This window comes from Gossypium hirsutum, chromosome A03, assembly GCF_007990345.1.
Source record: "Gossypium hirsutum isolate 1008001.06 chromosome A03, Gossypium_hirsutum_v2.1, whole genome shotgun sequence".
Lineage (NCBI taxonomy): Eukaryota > Viridiplantae > Streptophyta > Magnoliopsida > Malvales > Malvaceae > Gossypium > Gossypium hirsutum.
The window spans coordinates 103,167,144-103,189,886 of record NC_053426.1 but is presented as its reverse complement, the minus strand read 5'-3'; the positions used below and the strand labels follow the sequence as shown (position 1 = coordinate 103,189,886).

The window sequence follows — 22,743 nt, the reverse complement described above, 5'->3', positions numbered from 1 at the left end:
TGGCCTGATTTGTGTCATTTTAAAATTGAAAGGGACCTAAGAGATATTTAACCCCAAAAAGAATAGAGGAAAGGTTCAATTTGTCTAATTTTGATATTGTCAGGGACCTAAGAGAGGTTTAAACCAAAAAAGTTGGGAGCGAGGGATCAATTTGGTGCAATTTTAGAATTGGCAGGAGCTAAAAGGATTTTAACCCAAAACACTTGGAGGCTAGAATCCATTTTCGCTCCTTAAGGGGTGAATTTTGGGACGGTTAGTTTTTTTTTTTTTTTTTACACCGTGAGTATGAAGCTATTATAGTAATTGCATGTCTGCATTATCCTCCTCTTTATGTTGAAATATTTTTTAAAAAATTACATTTAATTATTTATTTGATTTTAAAAATATTAAAATTATTAAAAATAAATAATAAAAATTAAATTGAAGCGAAATTGAAGATGCATTCAACATTCACTGTAGAGCGAGTAGTGAAGCAAAGCCTGCTAATTATGGTGGTGTAGCATCCACCCGGCGCCGCTTCAGTGGCATCCCTACCTCGTCTCTCCACGTAGTTCCGTCCCTGGTCATCAACCGCCAACTAAGCTATGAACTCCCGGTCTCAGTACCAGTATCAGCACTTTTATTTTATTTAATTCTTAACCAATAATTTACCTACCCGCCGCAGCCTACCTTCCGTCGACAACCATTTAAGCTGTAGGTTTTAATCACCTTCCTCACTATGGATTCAACCTTCTTCTCATTTCTCTAACAACCAAAAAAGTAGGAAAAAAATGGCTACTCATAATCTTGCTGTTATCCTCAAAAACCCGTCAAACGACGCTGAATTCCTCCTCCTTAAGCAAACTCCACCGCCTAAATTCAGCGAAGACCAGTACGATTCTTATGTGGATTCTGATCTCTGGGACCTTCCTTCCACGCTTCTCAACCTTCAACACGATCACTCCCACCCTGGGATCGTTATCCAGGGCGCCCAGTCCTCTCACAACATTGATTTGACTAAATTTGATGTCCAACTTGCTCTTACTGGGGTCAATTTTATTTCCTTTTTAAATGAATAATTTCATTTTCGAGTTTCTGTTATCTGATGGTGGTTAATTCGTTATTCTTTCTAGGTGCTGGAAAAATTGGGTTTAAAGGTGAATGATGTAGGGGAGTGGAGTTTGTTCAAGTATGTGGAGGAAGCTGAGTTCGGACCTGGGTTTCCAGTTAATACTGTGTTTATTATGGGCAAATTGTTGGACGGAAATCAAAATTGTCAAGGTATGTTTATTGTACTCGTTCATCAAGCTAAATATAGTTGGTTTAACTTTGTATTGGCTAAGTCTTCTAGAATCTCGATGCTTATTTCTAAAAATGCATAAGAGAAGTTATTGGGTGAAAAAATAAAATGGAGATTTTTAATTCATAGATTAACTTGATCTACAAAGGGCTTCAGCTGAGAGTTTGTTAAGTTGTAAAATTGATCAAATTGGGGCTCGCCAAAAAGAGGGCAGATTTTATCTTTAATTGTTACCAAAAGCTTATTAGCTATGAAGCACGGACACGCCGGAAAGTCCCTCGTACCTATCTCAACAGGTTACCCGACATGGACATGCCGGAATACCTACTAGACACATCAAAATACGGAAAAAATAAAAAAAAATCAGATACGGCGAGACACACAAGGACACGGGATTTTGGTGGTTGAAAATAGTTGAAAACATCATAATAGTGATAGAAAATCTCTGTTTGAAACCTAGATCTAGACTTTATCGTTAAGATTTTCTAAACTCTAATCTGGTGCATGTGAGAAGTTGAGAGAGATATACTGAGGGTATTTTACAATATTTCGACACCATTGACAGCAGCTGGAGTGGCAGTGGTGACCCTGTTCTGTATTGTGTCGTACCCGTATTGTGTGTCTGTGTCTGTGCTTCATAGCTTATTAGAATGTTATTGTTCAAACCCTATGGGTTATGATTTTGTTGACTCTGTCACCAGAATATGCTGTAGCACAAGCAACTTATTGTTAGAAATGCTCCATTACTTGTTCAGGGCTGTGGAAGTGGATGTCTACTGAAAGCTGTCTTACTTGGCTTCTGGAGGTGAAACCTTGTAGTGATCGTGTAGGGCCTTTGGTAGTTCTTGCTCTTATAAACGACTCATTGCAGTCTGCTGCATGGACATTACCACCCACGTTGCGTTATCAGGTTTGCTGTCTTTCGAGTGACTGACTGATAATGATCTATCACAGCATGCTGCATTAGCCATAAGGAAGAATGTGGTCTAGACATTAACAATTTTAGGGGTGTTTATGACCAAATTTTATGAAAGTATAACTTCCAAGGGCAGTAGATTGATTCTTAATTCCCTATTATTAGAAATCCATCTCTTTGTTTTCATGCTTCGATGAAGTTTGCTCCAGAAAGGCAAGTTATTGGAGAGATGATTAGGCTGTGCTTTTTAATTTTTCAAAGTGAAAATATGAATATGAAAGTCCACTGCCTACTTCGAGCAAATGAAGATTCTATTGCCAAAGAAGCTTTAAGTACAACTTTTAAGATTGCAGATTTTTAGCCTCTGATGTCCAGTTGGCTAGGAGAGTTTTTCTGGAAGTTTAAGGTCTGCTTTTCTGGGCACGTATTTTCATAGTTTTCAACTTATAATACACTTTTAGCAAGTACGAATTTGAAGTGTACAGAATTGATGTTTAACCACTAGTGTGCTGCTAGATACAGGTAGTTCCTAGTGCTCGTAACAGTATAAGTCTATAAGACTATGAATGGAGTTGTTTATTCTCTGCTATGTACATCATCCTAGAAATAAAAATTGATTTATTTCTCATCTATGTGCATACATTTTGGGTTGCCCTATATCAGAGTTTTTATTGACCGTATGACGTGTATTCGTCATAATTTCTGGAATTTTTAAGGAAGGATTCCTTTATGAATGTAAAGGCTGTCAGCCTTGTTTGTTTTAACATCTTTCATTAAGTCTCCATAGGAATCCTTTCTTAATGTTTGCGTCTTGGAACATATATATATATTATATGCATATGTATATCCATATATGTATACCTTTATGTACACATATACATATAAAATAGGATTTGGCTTAAGATTGTCCATCTTATTTTACTTGGAGAAAAAGGATTGACATTTTTTTATTGTCGTGATTACTTGAATTTAGAATTTAGCATTAAAATGTCTTTGTGGACTGAGATTTATTCTTTCAGGAGTATCCTCCTGGAGTTGTAATTCTACCTATGCAAAGTAAAACAAGGAAGCCCTTCCTTACAACGAACTTGGTAATATTTGCACCCAAACAAGTTTCAGATACAGTTGGGGATTGCAGCTTTGTTGCTCATGGAGATGCATTGATTGTGGATCCAGGATGCCGACATGAGTACCATGAAGAGGTATGAAAAACCTATTTGTTAGCATGAGTTGTCCCGTGCTTCCTTGAACAAACTAATTTCATTATGAGCTGCATTCTGCTATGTCAGAGTTATAGTTTGAGTATGTTGTCCAAGTTAACACCTCACTTCCTTGAAAACAAAAAAGGTGTGCTTATCCATGAATTGCTTTATACAGGATTCTTTGCTGGATTTCCTAGTTTATCTCTCAATAAAAGCAGTAACCTCTAAGTGAGCTTGCAGCTTCTCTGAGAATTGTGAGATGTCAATTTAACTGGTCTTTCAGTTCAATATAGAAGTTATTTTTACAGAAGCAACTTGAGAGTGATTACATAATGTTCAGTTTCCTAGTTTGATCATGAAAGGAAAGTCTGTGCATTACAATATAGGTGGCATCAGTTTCACACTTTATAGTATGGGAGCATTTTCACATATGAATGGAATATTTCTATAGCAATTACGTTTTCTCTTTTGTCAAAAACAAATTAAAGGCTAGATACTCAAGTAAAATGGGAAAAGAAGACGATCATATAAACGCGTGAATCTTTGTTTAGCTCAGTACCTAGTCCATATCATTATAAAATAGTAAACTTTTACCCCTTAGTAATTTATATGATTTTCTTTTTGTTTATGGTTATCTAACTGTGTAGTGTTCATTTTGGCATGTTTTACTTATAACTCAACATGATATTGACATTATTGTTTATTTGACCAGCTTAAGCAGATCGTAGCTTGCTTGCCTGAAAAGTTAATTGTCTTTGTTACTCATCATCATCTTGATCATGTTGAAGGTCGGTTTCACAAAGTATTTCTATCTGATATTATGTGATTTTTGCATTATTTAACATTTTTATCTATCTAATTACCTCATTAAACCTAGGTTTATCTTTCTTAAATATACTTATTTTCTGCCCTAAAAATTCTCAAAAAAAGTGCCAAAGGTTAGAGTAGAAGGCCAAGTCGGGGGGGGGTTGAAAAAAGGAAACCCTGACACTAAATTGATCCAGCATCGCAGCGTCAGAACAGCGTTATACTGCTGGCCCTGCTGAAATTTTGGTGCAACAATGCCCATCGCAGTGCTATAGTGCCCATTGTGGTGCTGTGGTGTCAGTCCCTTTGGTCAGTTTTGTCATTTTTGCCCCTTTTTTATCTTGTTTTAATTTTCACCTTTGATTCGGCTGTTTCACCGAAGAAAGATTGTTAATTGATTTTAATCTACAAATATGAAAAATAAGTAATAATTTTTAATTTTAATTATAAAAATAATTATTGAACGTGGTTGATCTCCTCGGGATTTCTCCTACGTCACAAGCAGCCCTAGTGTGTTGCCTCCAATGGTGCTCTACATGGATGATTGCTGGAGCCTTCATGAGTCTTGGGGTTTTTCTAATGCTAGTTGTACGATCGACAATCACAAACAAAAGTCATGTTCTTTGGTTTCACATTTTGACTGAAGAGAGTTGTAATGGCTTATAGGCTTGAGTTAATGTGAAACAAATGAGGCCTGGAGGCTTAGACAAGGGCAGCTAGGGTTTAGAATGCCTATTGCAGCTTTGTCTTGGATATAAATAATTATCAAGCAAACTAGAAGTTGTTAATAAATATTTTTTTTTTCTAAAAGTTAATAAAGGATTTACTTGTGTTACTAGTGTTAAAACTCCAATATTGAAGCACAACAGTTACCTTCGGACTCCTAGTGTTTAATTTAACTTTAAACTGTTTAAATGAATTCATCCTCATATAGCTATAGGTTCGGCCAAGGCGGTATAATTAGGATTAATTCTCTTTGATTTATTTATCAGATGAATAAATTAATCTAGTCCTTTAATGTAGCAAGTAAATTCAATCTTTTACCCTTCTAAAGGCTAGCCAAAATCGAACACCCAAGTAAGCAATGTAATCACTGATTTTTCTTAGGATTTCAGAGCCTGATTTCTGTTCGACTTTTCACAGTCTATATAAAATCTGAATAGCTTGATTTATATTGTCAATCTCTTTAGTAAACACTTTCACTTCACAAGAGTTAGAGTTTTAGTTAAATTCCAATTCTCAAACTGGGACTTGGAAATCAAGATGACAATTTTGTAATTTCAATTTAGTCATTTTTAAGAAAGTCAAATTTGATTGAATCAAATTCTACCAAAGTGAGAAATTTTTTCTCTATTTGAACATTTTAAAAAAAATTGGTCAGGACATAGTATGTAATAGTTAGGAGATCATTGTACCTATGTCTTAATTAGGACTTTCATGAATGTATGAAACAATACATTATCTTATTCTTTTTATATAAATCAACACATTATCTTAATCATGTATGAATCTCATCCATTCTTAATTGAGAGATTATCTTATCCAATTAACCCTGTCCACTTTGTTTAATTTTAAACATATATGGATTTTATTCAAAACTTGTTATCAAATTTTCAAAATTGAAGTTTTCGAATTTTTAGCTTCAAATTTAACCTTTCATTTGCGACAAGTTTATTTTTCTGTACATGACTCATTCAACTTCACTATGATTCATGCCATGCTCCAAACATCTTACCTTAGGCATCCGTTCTTGGGACCTATTTGTGATGAGTTGAAATATGACAATACTCATATAAGATGACATGATATCACAAGTTAGAGTGCTAGTTACACAACTGTCACCTGAGAACATTTTCCATGGACATCTGGATGACTCCAATGAGTGAAGTTCTCACAATGGGTCATGTTCGATGAACTTGTTTCCCAAACAAGTGCCTACTTGTTCTCCCAAGTATCCCCATATTTTAACCTAAGAGATCTGTTGCTTACTTCACAAGTAAGAAGGTAACATGTACTAGTCTCTTGTCTTGTCAATGTCTTGTCTTGACAATACTCAACAAAAGCGTTTTCTGGAACATGAATTTATGCATAAGAATTCCATAATTATGACTTATAATTCCTTTGCCAGGCCTTGTATGTTTCATGAAATTCATCCCATTAGTACCTTAATAATTTAGAAGTTATTGTACTATCATGAAGGAAAATCTTGTATTACTGCCTATTAGTGATGATTTTGCTTTGTTAACTAATATATCTTATTTCCAATCTAATTGGCACTAGGGCATTTGTTCATTCAGGTTATATTGTAAAAAATGATAATAAATGGGGAAATTTTGAATTGACCAGCTTGCTATTTGTAGATTATTGGGAGCTTTTTAACTTGTGGCTCATGGTTAAGTCTCCCATTTGTTAGGGCTGTTCCCATCTTTTACTAAATTTTCATTATTTTCATGGGAGAAAAGAACAATCATCCTTGATCAATGTAGGATTTAGGGTTGATATGTTCGGGCTTTTTAACGAATAGTGAGGTTGATATGGTCATTATCTTGTGGGAACAAAGGTCTTGGACTTATAGATAGGTAGAAACCTATCTTCTAATATTTAGTATCGAGCTTTGAATAGGGAAGTAGTGAGCCTTTTAAGTAATTGGGTCATTGTAGGTACTCAGTTTTGGCTACTAACATTTATCTCTTTCCAGATATGATAAAATTATGTTTTAGGAAATTGCTCTTTTAAGGTTAATAACAAAGTTTAACTCAGAACAGATAGCAATGTTGCTTCACTTAATATCTCTTCCGGAAAAACAACTGTTGTTTGGAATAATTGTTGTTTAGAACAACCGTTGTTTGAGAAGAGCTATGTCTGGAATAGTTATGTTTAGAACAAGGTTTCAGTTCGGTTCACTTTAATTTAATTGGCTAATTGATTTTTTGCTCACCTTAATTTGGAGCCATATTTTCATGATTTTTCAAAATGTTATATACTCGAGGCTACCCCTTACGATTTCCATGCCAACTGAGATTATTTCTTCCAAAGTAACGTGCTCTTAGTTGTATATTAATGATTATAATTACTTTTCTAGATGCATGATATGGGTCCATTTGCTTTGCTGTCATGAAAAGTCTATACTGAATATATTGATTTATGGTTTTTCTCAGGTCTTTCAATTATCCAAAAATGCAATCCTAATGCTACACTGCTAGCGCATGAAAATACTATGCGTCGCATTGGGAAAGGTCAGAAATGGTGTTTATATTTGAATTCTTATCATTTTGTTTCTATAGCCTATCTGCTATCCCTACTAGTTAAAAAGGGAGGCAGAACTCTAAGTTTACTTTCCTTTAATTATGGATTCACAAAAAACAAAAGGCTACTGAGGATATTTTTCTTTCTTTAACTTGTGAGGCATATTAGTAGGTAAATGCCTCATCCAAGCCTGATGATTCATTGCATGACTGAAACTATATACCCTATTAAATAGTTTGTCATAATGTTACTCATAAACTTGACTTACCTCAAGATTCTTTGTTTCATGGCTTAGTTGTGGTCGTATGTTGACAGGTGACTGGTCTCTTGGTTATACCTCAGTTTCTGGAGAAGAAGACATTTTAGTTGGTGGTCACAGATTGACTGTCATTTTTGCTCCAGTATTTCTCTTTTAACTCTTGATCTCTTACAAATTGTTCATTGTGTTCTTTTTGATTAAATGATTAGGTTGCACTCTAGTCTAGACATTGTGACCTGGTCCTACCTAAACAGACAGATTGCAAGATAGGAAAAAATAATGGGGAACATATTTTTGAAGTTGTGACGTAGTAATTTTCTTGAAAGTTAACCTTGTGCATTACTTGTCCTCAAGTTGTTCGAGTTAAACTTTGAATGAGATTTATGGAAAAACTTCATTGATATTCTCAAGTAGGGAATACTTAGAACTTAAAACCAGGAGCTTCTATATTAGTAGTACTCTATTATGGAGTTGTTACATTTGTGATGTTGGGATTGATAGTTTAACTCATCAAATGGGGACCAAAACCTTCTAGCTCATTAAAGGGTGATTGAAACCTTAGAACCTGAACTGCTAGGGGTTCAAAATTGGTTCGAGTATTTGCCTTTAGTTTGATTCTTATTTTTGTCCATCCTGCAGAACTCTAAGGGAGTTGTCTACCTTAATGGACTGACACTTTAAACTTTTTTTATTCATTAATAATTTTCCTTTTAAATAGAGGTTTACAATTCTAAGAAAGCAAAAATATAACAGCAAACTATCTTAATTTGTTAGGAAAGTTTATTTAAACTAATAAGCAAGTTCTAGGGAATAAAATCAGAATCAAATCCTATTGAAGATATGTTGACCATTGACTATTGACAGGCTTGTTAATCAAGGCTGATCTGATTTCTTAAGGCTAAAAGTATTGGGATTTTATTGATTCTATTTCTTGTGAAGATTGTATTTCCTTAAGTAGTTCAACATTAGTTGTGTATATATATCCATGTAAATACTTGAGTTAATTGATAAGAAAAAGAGTTCCTATCAACAAGATACGCGTTTTACTGAAGACCAATTCCTTTAGTTTAGTTTAAATTTAATTTGTCCCTGTATGTAATTTTTGTGAATTCTTGTTATTTAGATTTCCTTTTTCTTGGTATTATTTTTGTTATTTTCTTTTATTTGTATAAATAGGTAACTAAATTCATTAGTAAAATCATCAGTTTTTGGCTTCTCACTCAAAACCTCTTTATGGTATCACAAGCCAATTTTCTCTAACCGAGTGAATAATCTTTCTTTTCCATCAAATCTTCAAGATCGTTATTTGTTCTTTGCTTACTCTTCTATTCATTCCTTCATGGCTCAAGTTGTAACTAATGCCAACGCTCCTCCAACTCCTTCAAGCATCTTGGTTCAATTTAATCCTGTCTCCCAGCTTCCTCTCAAACTCAATGGAAGCTCTAATTCTTCCAATTGGACTATCAATATAGGGTTTGAGTAGAGTTTGGTGTCTCTGGGCAATAGGTAGATAGCTAGGTGGCATGGTAGAGTTAGGGTTTGAGTCATTTGGGTGGATGACAAGTTTAGGTCAGGGCGGGTGGATGAAAGCTTAGTTTGTGGTTGGATTTCAATTGATGGTAATTGAGTTTGATTGTGAGGCTTGGGGTGAATAATGAAGTAGGAAGGTTTTTTGGATCAGGTTTAAAGAAAAAAGATGACTTGTTGTATATGAGTTTATAAAGGGCTAATGAATAAGATAAGGAAGTGGAGTTGGTATGACTACCACGGTTTTTGTCGAGATGGGTTTAGGAGGGTTTGATGCATAGGATAAGGTAGAGAGATAGGTAGAAGCTGCCATGGTTTGGTTTTGTTCAGTTAGAGGGTTTACCTTCGTATTAATTATACCGCTACTAACCTATTTACTGGCAATTGTTTTATCTATTCCTTGACACATTTGATCAAACAATTGGTTTTCGTTTTAGCAATACTTTTGTGAATATGCTACAATGTATGACCTAATATGTGTTCTTTGTTTGCACATGCTCGAGCTTTTTTGCGTATTTCTGCTCTCCACTCTGTCGACCATTGTTTTGCCATTGTTGAGGATTGTTGGCTTTGATGCCACATTCTTACATTCATGATCTTGGGATTGATAGTTCATCTCATTAAATGGAGATTGAAACCTTAAGACTCCTTAGAGAAATTCTGCTTAGCCTTTTATTATTTCATATGTCCCTTTAAATAAGGACCATGCTTATTGCATAAAGAGGAAACGTTTTCTTCAAAGGAAAATAAATAAACTGAAATAAAAACATAATCAAGAAACTTAAGGAAAAAAAATAGGAGCGAATCCAAGCCTTAATTAAAGAACCCAAATTAATGACCTTTCCCAACATAGATTTGACACGTAACATTTGTTTACTAAGTATTAGGAAGCCCAAGGTGCAATTCCTGGTTGAAAATTCCAAGATCATAAAGGTGTTTGTCAACTAATATGGCATCTGCAAAACAACATAATAAGAATGCATAATTATCAGTGCAGTGCTTGGCTAGTTTGTCTGTATACCATCCTCACTAAATGATTACATGTTCACTTATAATACAGCCAATGCCCCTCTTCTTTATGATCACTAATTTTTTTGATCTCTTATATGAAATTTGGATATGCAACTTTCTCTTTTATCTGGATCTAACAAAATTATTCTTCTTAATTCAGGGACATACAGATAGCCACATGGCATTGCTTGATGTTAGTACTAACTCATTAATTGTGGGCGACCATTGTGTGGGGTAAGACTTTTTCGAAAATTCTTGTATAATAGTATAGTATAATAAAAGAATCTAAAAGAAGATGCTTTATAAGTTCGTGCATGAAAAGTACGATTTACGGAACTCTAGTGTTTGCGACAGATATGCATATTGACATTGGTGAGATGAGTGTTTGCAACAGATATGCATATTGACATTGGTGAGATGAGTGTTTGCAATCAGATGTGCATATTGACATTGGTGAGATGAGTGTTGCAATCAGATATGCATATTGACATTGGTAAGATGAGTGTTTGCATATATTTACTTTGGTAGAAAGAAAGATTTGTCTTCTTCTTGATTAAACTAAGGTTGTTTTTGATAAAATTGGGACTCAAAACTGAAAAATAAGTGCTGAAATTTGTACGCTGTATTTGTGCTTTAAAAATTGTTTGCTCTAGAAATTTAAAAGTTCAAAAAAATACAATTAGATTGTTAATTGCAAATGCTGAATCCAAAAAATTGTATATTTATATTTATCTGTATAGCATTTGACTTGTATAAAACCATAGATTAATTTGTTTTGAGACAACTTCAATATAGTTTTAGAGATCTTTCTTTCACTCTCCATGTTAGTATACTTTTTTTATTATTAGAAACTAGAGGCAAAAATATCACTTGGAAACAAAAGCTTATTATTACTATCCATTGATATATTTTAATACAATTAATAAAATTGATTAATCTCAAGAAATTTAGAAGTTTGTCTCATTATAATGTCAAAATCATATATGACTGAAAATTTTACTTTCATGAAATTTATTTTTGTAAATGATGAGCTCATTAGGCCTTAGGCTACATGCTATAGCTTTATACCTCTTTCCTCTCAATAAGCTCCGTTCCCTTAGTAAGATTGAACCTAAGGCTGTCATTCAAGATGGAAGTCCTAAAGTTATCTAGCCATTGGGACGTTGGAGTGAGACAAGCACATGAACATACAAAATTAAAGGGAGAAAAAAGAAAGAGATATAAAAAACTTTTACTTATTGAAGTGTGAATAAATTTGCTATAGTAGATGGTAAAACAAGGTTCTACAAAAAGGGTCTTTTGCAAAGGTGTGAAGAGTAAAAGAGATCCATATGTTAAAATTGTTTAGCAACTAGGATTCAATATTAAAATTGTCAAATAGCAAAACTTTTAGATCCATCTTAAGCAAACAAATCGTACATTCATTAATAATTAAAACTTAAGACTTATATATATATATTAGCTTAAAATATATTCTAGCAGGTGATGACATGATAAGTTTTTGTTAGTTTACTTAAAGAAAATAGTTGTGGAGGCAACCTTTTGGCAACTTTGATTTTTCATTAATCAGAATATGTTTCAAAAAATTTAATCTTGCTTAATGAACAGAGCAGTTCCATCAGGCTGGATGTGAACTTTATGTTGTGGGGTGTGCGACTTATGCCCATCCAATCCTATGAATGAAGATGTTTTAATACCTATGGCTTGAGATTGGTCTGTAGCTTTTAAAGGTTTTTAGCATATTAAATATATGGATTATTCACTTATGTTCCTATTGTACAATGGGTTGCAGAAGTTTGTGTCTTGAAAGATGAACCCATGAAAGATGACTCGATTTTGAACCTAAACAAATAATATAAGCTTTTCTATTTTTATTTCTTATTTTGTTCATGGAACTCCCTTGCTAATATGCCTGTTGGTTTGTTACAGTCAAGGAAGTGCTGCTCTGGACATTACTTCTGGTGGAAACATGACTGTAAGTGCATTTAAAAGCCATAGTATTTTTTTTTTTTGGCATACTATTTCAGTGGCTAAATTCAATAAGCTTTATTTATTCAGTTCTTGTTTCCTATCATTTAACTAAACATTAGGTAAAGTTTTTCTTTAATTGTTTTTTAATTTAAATGTTATGGGAGAACATGAAAGGCATATTGAGAGTGTAATAGTAGAATTTTATTTTCTGAACCAAGACCATAACCAAGTTGATTGTTGGCATATAATAAATGCATTCTTTCTGAAGTTACTTCTGTTTTGCTTCTTTTAGCATCAAATCTTTTTGTTTGTATGGCTTCTGCTACTATCTATGTTATCAGCTCAATCTTGACCTTGCAGATTTTATTTTCTTCAACATAAAAGAAATGGTTCTATCTCAGTTTTCTTAATGCAACATCATGACTTGAATGGTGCTGATAGCAGTTGGGGAAAGGGAACAGTGCTTACTGTGGAGAAACAGGGGGTGCTTAGTATGTATTGAAACTTGATCAGTTGGGTTTAATTTGCACCTGAATAAAACCCTAACCTCCATGACAATTACTTAGAAAAACCCTTTACCTTTTTATTTGTACCCAAATACTATGTTACATGGACTTGGGTATGCATGTATGCTCAATTTTGTCTAAGTTTTTCTATATATTTAGAGAACTATACCCTCATATCTATGTCCGAATGTGTGTTGGGAATGGATGTTGAATACCTGTATTTTAGGGAAGATGAAAAGTTGGAGTAACATAGCACAAATAAGCCCAAAATATAAATCAATCTTTTGTTTGAAATAGGAAGTTATTTGGGTACAACTGGAAGAAATGGCCCATCTTGTTACTATAAAAGTATAGGGGCTTACTTAAGAAATGTAGAATAGCTCAGGAGTTGTTTAGAGTATAGGGGCTTTTCTTCTACTTGAGGCTTTTTTATAACATTGTTCCTAAAAGAAATTTCTACTTTTTATGTAGGAATACTTCCAAACAAGTTACAAATTTTTGGAGCTTTCACCACATACCCTGATCCCCATGCATGGGAGAGTCAACCTGTGGCCAAAGAACATGCTTTGTGGATATCTCAAGTATGAAGCTACTACTTCTTTACCCGAAATATTTGGAAATCCGTCTTGGGACCCTAGAAAATCTCTTTTTATAGCTAAACAATTGACAATTAGCATTTCTCATTTCTGATTATCTTTTCAAGTTTTATGTTTTATTTTGGTAATATCATTCATAGGTACTTACACAAAGTTATGCAATGTTGAGAAATGATAAGTATGTATATATATATATCAAATCTCATTTTGTTTGTTGTACAACAGTATATATGGTGCCATTAATCATTTTTAATGGACAATATGATTCTCTAGCATCATGGAATTGCAAACAACTTAGAATTTTTCTTGACAGAGAAATTCCTTCTTATCAGGAACCGAAGGAATAGAGAAGAAAGCATTTTGAAAGCCATAGAAAATGGAGCAGAGACATTGTTTGACATAGTTGCTAATGTGTATTCTGGGGTAGACTGCAGTTTGTGGACTGCTGCTGCATCAAATGTCAGGCTACATGTGGATCATCTAGACCAGCAAAAGAAGCTATCAAAGGTATTATTTACCAAATGTTAGGATAAAATATTTGTCTGTGCTTATAATCGATTGCATGTTTTTATAAAACTGCACTGAGTCTCTACTCGTCATTTTCCTCATATCTAGCATGTATTGTTCTTAAAATTTTTTGTTTGATTATTAATGTTATATAAAATCAAATCAAAGTAACTGAAATTGGTCAACTTGTACTCGTATGGATTAGGAAAATGTTAGATTAATTACATATTTTAACAGTACTTTTCAGGTCCATAGTTATACATGAATCTTCAGCATGCTTTATGCTGAAATACTAGTTGAAACATTAGAAGTTCCAGCTGAAATTGCTGGAAACTTGACACCATGATTAGATAGTTGAATATTTTCTCAAGCATGCTTTTAAATGATTATTTTCCTATATTAGTTGGTATTGTGTTCTGTTATCTCTCATTAGATTTCATATGGTCGTAGATTCTACGTTGGGTCTCTCCATACAAAGCCAATTGGTTTTACGTTAGAAGTTTAACATGGTATTAGAGCCCAAGGTGATTTTGTTCTTGTTGCCTCTTATGAGTTTGTAATATGGTCAGCCCTTTCCCGGTTTTTAGCCCCCTTACATGTCAGGGAACTGTTGGGGTGGTGTTATGTCACACTGGTTAAGTACCTCTCTTTTGGTTGTTAGTATTGGGTTTATACTTGACGAGTGTGGAGTGATATTTTTCACATTGGTAAGTCTTGGGTTTCTTGTACTCTTATATCAAGTTGAGTGTTTCCATTTATCTTCGATGCAATTAGAATTCTTCTTTACGAATTGGATAATATTTATTGATATTTACAATAAAGATATTTGAAATGATAATTTAGAAATAACAAGTAAAACTGTGGTCAATACAAAATTTTTTCAACGTAAGTGTATGTAAGGAAAGATTTAACTAGTCACTGGAACTAAGAATGTATTACATTATAGATTATTGATACTAGATAATTAGGTTGGTTGTCCATTATCATCATAGCTATGTATCGATGAGTGTGGATTATGTAGCTTCAAATGATTAGTATGTGTAGGAAACATATCCTTTTAATTGTTGCTATAATTTTTATCTTGTACAGTTTTGAAGTAGCATGTGCCCGAGGGACCTATGGTACTTAAAGTTAGATATTCCTTTCAGATTTAAAATTGTTAGGACAAAGCATTCTAGTGTTTTTACATTATTGAGACGAAGTGGAACCTTTACTGTGAGAAAATGCAGGGCTTCTCTATGGAAAACTTCATTGACAGTCTGGTTGCATTTGAGAGCCTTGTGGTTGCTTTTGAACCGAACTCTGGAGAGCTTTAACATTGGACCACCACTCTCCTACCTGCCTTCTCTGTTGGATGGCTTTCTTATACATGCAGCTTCTCTGATTCACATAGCTAAGGAGATCCTGAAAACTAGTACATTTTACATGCAATTATGAAGTCATTTGAGATCTAAACCAGTTTCATTATCTGATGATAGAAATTCACTAGTGATATTTAATTATATATTTTCTTCTGTGGCTCATTCAGGATTTGCATTTTATCATAAATTTTGGCTATTGGGATAGAAAGTTTCGTTATCCGACCCAGTGTGCTCAATTGAATCCTGTAGGAATTTTCTGTTCAGAGGTTCCATAAAACTTGGGTGCCTTTCTTTCTGAAGTGGACATGTGCATATGTTAGTAGCAGGATTCAGTTCAAGTGTCCGAAGCTGAAGATATCTAGTCTGCTTATTACTGGGACAGTGATTGGCATTGCTGGGTATTCACTGGGTAAAAAGGCATGCTTTCATTTGAGTGAAACAGGGAAAGGGGCATGATTTGGTTTTTGGAGTTCGTGAGAGGCTCTGGCAGCCATCTAATGGTAATTCAATAGTCAATTATTATTTTTTATTTTCTAGCTTACATAATGGGTTACAAAATGGGTTGTTGGAACAACAGCTTTATAGTTGACATTATATTTGTTTGAATTGTTATATAGATTGTGAAATGTTAATGGATGGTTATGACATCATATTAATCCTTGTGAGGAATAGTATACCATACATGTCAAAATGGCATTGTAGGTTAAGTTCAAAGTAAACCAAATGAAGTGTGGTTGGTTCAGCATGATAAAATGTAGGGTAATTGGAGAAAATGTTTGAAGTTAGATTGCTTAATCATTATGATTAACTGCGGGATGTTGCACCACCCACCCTTGGAGCCCTCAACAAGCCTTTTAACTGCTGCTACTTAATTATTCAATAAGGAAAACGCTTAAATTAGAGAGGAAGGTTAGGAAAAGTAAAAGGATCGAGTATTATCATAGTTGAAATCAGTAAGGGAAAAGAAACGAGAGTAATTTTAAAGGAAAGGATTTACCAAAATGGTTAAAAAAAGAAAAGATAAAAATGATATTTTACTATTTCAAGAGATACTCAATTTCCATGCCTTTTGTAGCTTAAATAAAAAGTTTTTGTTATCTTACTTTTCTTCCCAATCCAATCCAAACATAGATTAGGGACATGGTAAATGGTGAAGGTGCAATTCTTCCCAATTTGGTCAAACTGTAATCAAGTGACCAAAGTTCTTGCAAAGCCAAAAACAAATAAAGGCTTTTTAACCATGATTTAGCCCAACAGCAAACAGGAACTTGACACTTCCATTGTCGAATTTCGAGTGAAAATTTCCTTCTGTCTTCCAACACATGGTATATACATGGTTGGCCGATTTCAGTGGGTGAATTCATGCTTATCCACCATTTTTGATTTCTGGTAACACCCCCAGTGCAACAAACTGTAGTCTCTCTCTTTATCCATCTTCCAATATATTGATGTGAATTGTGAACCCAACCTAAAGTTGCATGTAAAAAATCGAATTAGAATAAGTTTTAGAGAAGGAAAAACTCAAATTACCTTAGTCGAGTCCAACCAAATGCATAATTTTGAACGAATCTCAATGCCAAAAGAATAGGATTAGAATTATAGAGATATTTTAAGGCTTTGCTTGGTAGATTGGCAAGAAAATTAAAAGGGTGAAAAATAATTTTTTTTTTCTATGGGTGTGCTTAGTAAAAGAGATAAGAAAATGAGAAAAAAAAATCACTCTATTTTTTCATCTATTGCTTGATAGAGTTGAAAAATAGAAAGAAATAAAATAAAATAAAATATTTAAAAAATGCATAATTTTAAATTAAACATATTTTTTTTATTTTCTTTCCTCTCATCATTTTAATTTGGAATGATTGATTTTTATTCATTGATATGAAAAATAATTTCTCTCTCTTGTCTTTCATTTTTTTCTCAACCAAGCACACTTAAAATTTAATTTTTTCCCAATTTTTCACTTCCTCCTCCCATCGTTTACTTTTTCAACCAACCAGACATACGGTAAGAGATGAACAATAATGAAGATAAACAATTGCATTAATTCTTTTAAGGATAAACATAAAAGTATCATCGTGAAAATATTAAAAGAACATTGATAACTTTTATTAATTTATTCTTTTTTTATCCACATTAATTTTAAAATTGAATATTTTTTTCAAGTTGATGCTTAATTTTTCTCAACTTTCTTTTGAGAGAATATTATATCATCACGTCAAGATTATATAAAAGTTATATAAAATGTTTTTTGTTACACTTAAACCTAATAATTTAATAAGGTAATGAATGTGTATTGGAGAAGTTATTTTTAATTAAATATCTCCTTTTCTTTGGCATGAATATGATTAATTTTAGTTGTATTTTCCCTTGATGTGGACAGCTAATAATACAACACATTTCATCCCTTTTTTTTCATTATTTTTTCACTAGTTGGTATGGAACTCATATCTTAATCACATCACATCCTTTTTTTAACCCATACATATTAATTATATATTATTCTTTCTTTTTCTTTCAGTTTCTCTTATATTTGTTTCCTTTTCCGTCTATTTTCTAAAAATAAATAAATAAAAATATTGAATTTTTCATAACTTAATAAAATGGGTTTTGTTGGAAGAAGAGTCCTTGCAAGTTACATGAGAGTGGGAGGTCACTTTCTTTAGGCAAAAGTTATTAAAACATGACAATTGTCACAACTAATTAATTGCTCCAAATATCGCTGATTATGTGGGTACATTAACATCATGATCTTCTCCATTCACCCACGTGATTGAGTGATCGGAATGTTTGATTTGTCACAAATACTTAGCCCTCAAAAACCCCATCCCATGCATCTTCCAAGAACCTGTGTGATAATACGTAAAGACCAACTCTTGAATTTCCAGCCACTAAGTTCTCACATCCTAAACATGACTTTTTCCCAGTTATTAGTTTGAAAGAAAAAATAATAATTAGAAATCGATTAAATCAATTTTTAAAATATATATTTTTAATTTTTATGAATTTTTTTATTTTTTATCTATTAAATTACTTATTTAATTTTTTTAATAATTTTATTATAAATTATAATCATATTTTTTTAAACATGATATTTAGAATTATTAATAGTCACTCCTCAATCTTTCAATAGGAGTATAATACGCTTACGCTTCAATGTACTCAAACTTACGTTATCTTACATTGAAAACCGATACCAGTCAATAATGTATTAAATTTTAAACCTGGTGCAAAAGAGGAAAAGGAAAATGGGAAGATGTAAAGACAATGTAGCCATCGGGTTGGTCAAAGTCCAACACGCAAACCACTTTACTTGGTTGGAATTTGGAAATAGAGAAAATTCATTGATTGGCGGCGAAACATGGAAGAGTTTGGTATCTTGTTTTTGAAAGCACTTAGCCTTTTCAAATACTCGCTTCTGCAACATTAAACAGCATGTTCTGTAGCACGTAGAAAACGCTCTCTTCCCTAATTTCCTTATTAATAAGCATCAACGTAACTTAAACCCAAAATAAAGGTTCCCCCTTAAAGTTGGATTTATTAACTAATTAATTAAATAAATGGCAGTTTTGACTTTCTATTCTCTATGTGACCTTCCCATCGCTTTTTCCAGTGGTCTAGAAAGCCAGCCACCTCCTCACAATACATTCATTCATAAATTCCACTCAGCTGACTCACACGTTTCTCCATTCGTTTTGCCTCTTTCTCTTTCTAGAATTTTCATCACTTCTTCGTTTTATCGATCATCATCTGTTTTATTACAAAAGCTTTCCATTGGGTTAGTTCTTTAATAGCTAAAAAGTTATAATCTGCAAGTCCAGCTTGCTGTGTGGAATTTAGATTTCTCCCAAGTGTCTTGTTTGTTCTTTTCTTTTTGTCCATCTGCATTGGCATCTCTTGTCCTCAAAGAAAAGAACTGTCAGAAAAGAAAAATCCCTTTTCTTCTCTGCAAGGCTTTGTTTTGAGTTTCCATATATATATATACAAAACTCTCGGACTAAACTCCCTTTTTGGCAAATATGAAGGGTGAAAACAGCAATCAATCCATCTCTTATTGGAAGCTCTTTAATGCACAAATGCATTTCTTCAATGTCCTCTCTTATTTTTTACTATTTGGGTGCGGCCTCTCTCTTGGAGTCATACTCAGTTTTCATCTCAAAAACTATTCTCTTGCTTTACATATCACACAGTTACCTTTGAGTACAAGATCAGCGTCAACATTGGCTCAGCCGCCGCCCTCCCAACCATTTAATCCGGTTTCTGGAACCTCTCATGGTGACCGCATTGGATTAACAGAATTTCTCGAGCCACCACATGTGATGCATGACATGGATGATAAAGAGCTACTATGGAGGGCTTCTTTGGCTCCTCGAATCCCACAATATCCATTCCATCGAGTTCCAAAAGTTGCTTTCTTGTTCTTGACAAAAGGGCCTGTTCCATTAGCTCCTTTGTGGGAGAAATTCTTCAAAGGGCATCCAGGGCTGTATTCCATCTATGTCCACTCCGATCCATCTTTCAACTTAACAGAGCCTGAAGGCTCAGTGTTCCATGGCAGAAGAATTCCCAGCAAGGTTAGATTTTAATTTTCCATTTCCTTTTTTATTCATATATGTCAGCATATATTATATTCACTCTCGTCTGATAATAAATCCTGCCATTAAACAACATTGTAGATAATGGTAAAAAGGTATTTATTGTGAACATGGAAATTCAATGCGTACGCTATTTTTAGGAAGCATCTGTTTTTTGTTGTTCTTCGATTAATATTATACATGTACAAAAACACACTTTTGGGCTAATAAAACAAATATAAAATTCATTTAGGCCGGCAATGAATTCTTAAGAATTCACCATTGGCTCCAGATTTTGGCTCTATTGAAGTTGCCATTCTTTTTCGATATTTACAGTCACTTTATTTGCTTTCCCTTATTTTTGACCCATTTTTGGATCCAAAAGGCTTTAAACTGTGTTGCCTTGAATTTCCATTAATCAAACAACTTTTTCTTAATTTAGTAGTGGAACCCATTTGTACTTACAACGAAAAGATAAGAATGATCCATGCCCTAAATTTGATGACAATAAATCATTAAAGCACCATGTGCATACTTTATAAACACAACAGTGAAAGGTAGGCATATGTAAGATGCCCTATATTAAAAGCATTACAGCACAGCCAACCGGGTCCTACATGTTACTGTTAATTTGTGATTTTATCAATGACGTGAAGCTTATTTTATTTTGGCATTACCTGATGATGCATGCAGGAAGTTGAATGGGGGAATGTGAACATGATCGAAGCCGAGCGCCGGCTTCTAGCCAATGCACTGATGGATTACTCTAACCAAAGATTTGTTCTTCTATCCGAAGCATGTATTCCACTCTTTAACTTCTCCACTGTCTACTCTTACCTCATCAACTCCACTCAGAGTTTCGTAGAGTCATACGATTTACCAGGCCCCGTCGGCCGAGGCCGATACAGTCGGAGAATGAGACCTCAGGTCACAATTCAACAATGGAGGAAAGGAGCTCAATGGTTCGAGATGGACCGTGACCTCGCCATTGAAGTTGTTTCAGACCAAATATATTTCCCAGTGTTCCAAAAGTATTGCAAGGGCGCTTGCTATGCTGATGAACATTATTTGCCGACCTTCGTGACCATGAAATTTGCGAACAAGAATTCCAACAGGACATTAACATGGGTAGATTGGTCCAAAGGAGGGCCTCACCCAGCTAAGTTCATAAGGACAAATGTTACAGTTGAATTTTTGGAGAGATTGAGGAGCCAAAGCCAATGCCAGTACAATGGAAATACCACAGATATCTGTCACTTGTTCGCCAGGAAGTTCTCGCCCGATGCTTTGTACAGATTGTTAAAGTTTGCGCCTAAAGTTATGCAATTCCATGAATAATATATTCATACAAAGGGGTTTTTATTATTCTTTATTCATTTTTGTATTCATTTCGGAACTCAGGGAAAAATAAAAACCTTTGGATGCCGAATTAAATATTTATGTTTAATGCAGAATAGAAGATGTAACATCACAAAAAATGTTTTTAGAACTTTTATAGCAAATGAGCTGTCAAAATGATTGGGTGCTGATAGCATTGAATGGCAATGATCTGCTTCTTTGCATGTCTCTCTTTTGTGGTCCTTTTCGCGCATTGAGTTGATAATGTTAGGTGGATATAATTTTGTGTAAGTTAAGCTTTGTGTGAAAAAAAAAAAACTGTAATTGTGGTGGTTGACAATTTCCAAGTTGTCTGTTGACTTAAGATGTAAAGGACTTTGGTATATGTCATAATTGCCGCAAAAATATTTTTCTTTTAGCTTTTGGTTCTATTCTCCTTTCAATCGGTTATAGTTTTGTTTTGTTATCCTTCAATTGGTATCAAGTGCATGAGTTAGGGTGTTTTTTTTTAATTGATTGAGGGGAATAGATTATTTGGTTTCAACTTAAACTCTTTTACTTACATCGTAATTCTATTGCCATTGAATAAAAAAAAATAGTTGGTGGAATAAGCTAAAGCATTTAAACAAATCAAAATATTATTAATTGAATTAATTGAAGTTTCGAACTCTTAATCATTAATAAAATTGAATTAGTTTTGATTTACGGAATTAACCGAAATTTGTAACATTTTTTCTAAGATAAAAAATACAATGATGTTATCAATGTTATTAACTGGATGTTCAATATTTCACCTTTCATATTCTTTAATCTTAAACTTTTCATCTTCTTGAAACCTCTTTCCTATTTATGTATTAGAATATAAAGAGTTTAACCTCCTTATTTATAGAGAGGAGTATGCTACTTGTAAAGAAGATGAAAAAATATAGAATGCAATAGAAATCTTCATATTATCATATATATCTTCTATCTATTATTTTTGTTTATAATACGTTATCAGCATGAGTGCTTAAATTAATCTAAGAGTCTTGTGTTTCTCGTTAGTTTAGATCAAAGTATGTAATACATTTTATCATGATGTCCATCATGATAAAATTACTTATGTTTATAATTTGGTTTCATTTTTTAAGGGTTTCACTAGTCCCGTAATTTGTTAAAATTTTCTAAAATAGTCAAATTACTTGTAATTTATTTTATGACTAAATTGTTATAATTATTTGAGTATTTTTCCCCTGTTATGTTATTCTTGAAAGTTTTGTTAAGGGATTACTTATGTTTGCTTGAAAGTTTGTTAAGGAACTTCTTATATTTATATTTCTGTTGTAGCTATATTGTCAATGTCAAACCTTGCAAAACTTGAATTTGTGTCTCTTGATATTACTGGAAAGAATTATTTATCTTGGATGTTAGATGCTGAAATACACTTAGATGCAAAATGCAATGGTGAAACTATTAATGAAATAAATGAAGCATCTAGTCAAGATAAGGCCAAAGCTATGATATTTCTTTGGCATCACCTCCATGAGGGACTAAAGACTAAATATTGACTGTTAAAAATCCATGTGTCCTTTGGAATAATCTAAAAGAAAGATATGACCACCAGAAAATTGTAATACTTCCTAAAGCTCGCTATGATTAACTACATT

At 33.4% G+C, this 22,743-nt stretch overlaps 2 protein-coding genes across 4 annotated transcripts; both read left to right on the top strand.

Moving 5' to 3' along the window:
* The first annotated feature begins 414 nt into the window (after nt 1–414).
* Nucleotides 415–15,838, top strand: LOC107886651 (uncharacterized). Of its 3 annotated transcripts, XR_005917933.1 has the most exons (13): nt 415–1,028; nt 1,113–1,260; nt 2,035–2,189; nt 3,215–3,397; nt 4,110–4,185; nt 7,363–7,440; nt 7,766–7,851; nt 10,408–10,481; nt 12,177–12,222; nt 13,196–13,305; nt 13,653–13,827; nt 15,057–15,241; nt 15,356–15,838. XR_005917933.1 is itself a non-coding variant. In XM_016810692.2 (12 exons), exons 1-12 carry the CDS (start codon nt 771–773, stop codon nt 15,642–15,644), a joined length of 1,596 nt encoding a protein of 531 aa, XP_016666181.1. In that variant the 5' UTR covers nt 415–770; the 3' UTR covers nt 15,645–15,838. The 3 variants fall into 3 exon arrangements, 2 of the variants coding, with proteins under 2 accessions (XP_016666181.1, XP_040956099.1); XM_016810692.2 differs by lacking the exon at nt 15,057–15,241 and having other exon boundaries at nt 15,438–15,838; XM_041100165.1 differs by having other exon boundaries at nt 15,057–15,838.
* Nucleotides 15,839–18,728: 2,890 nt separating this feature from the next.
* On the top strand, nt 18,729–21,286 carry LOC107886650 (glycosyltransferase BC10). Its single transcript, XM_016810690.2, has 2 exons — nt 18,729–19,759; nt 20,453–21,286. Exons 1-2 carry the CDS (start codon nt 19,205–19,207, stop codon nt 21,095–21,097), a joined length of 1,200 nt encoding a protein of 399 aa, XP_016666179.1. The 5' UTR covers nt 18,729–19,204; the 3' UTR covers nt 21,098–21,286.
* The last annotated feature ends 1,457 nt before the right edge of the window (nt 21,287–22,743 follow it).

What these genes read in the sequence shown, in the direction of transcription:
- LOC107886650 (XM_016810690.2), top strand. Translation starts at nt 19,205, where the DNA reads ATGAAGGGTGAAAACAGCAATCAATCCATCTCTTATTGGAAGCTCTTT. An exon ending in GCAGAAGAATTCCCAGCAAG is followed by an intron (nt 19,760 to 20,452) that starts GTTAGATTTTAA and finishes TGATGCATGCAG; the next exon opens with GAAGTTGAATGGGGGAATGT.
- LOC107886651 (XM_016810692.2), top strand. Translation starts at nt 771, where the DNA reads ATGGCTACTCATAATCTTGCTGTTATCCTCAAAAACCCGTCAAACGAC. An exon ending in CGGAAATCAAAATTGTCAAG is followed by an intron (nt 1,261 to 2,034) that starts GTATGTTTATTG and finishes TTACTTGTTCAG; the next exon opens with GGCTGTGGAAGTGGATGTCT. An exon ending in GACATGAGTACCATGAAGAG is followed by an intron (nt 3,398 to 4,109) that starts GTATGAAAAACC and finishes TTATTTGACCAG; the next exon opens with CTTAAGCAGATCGTAGCTTG.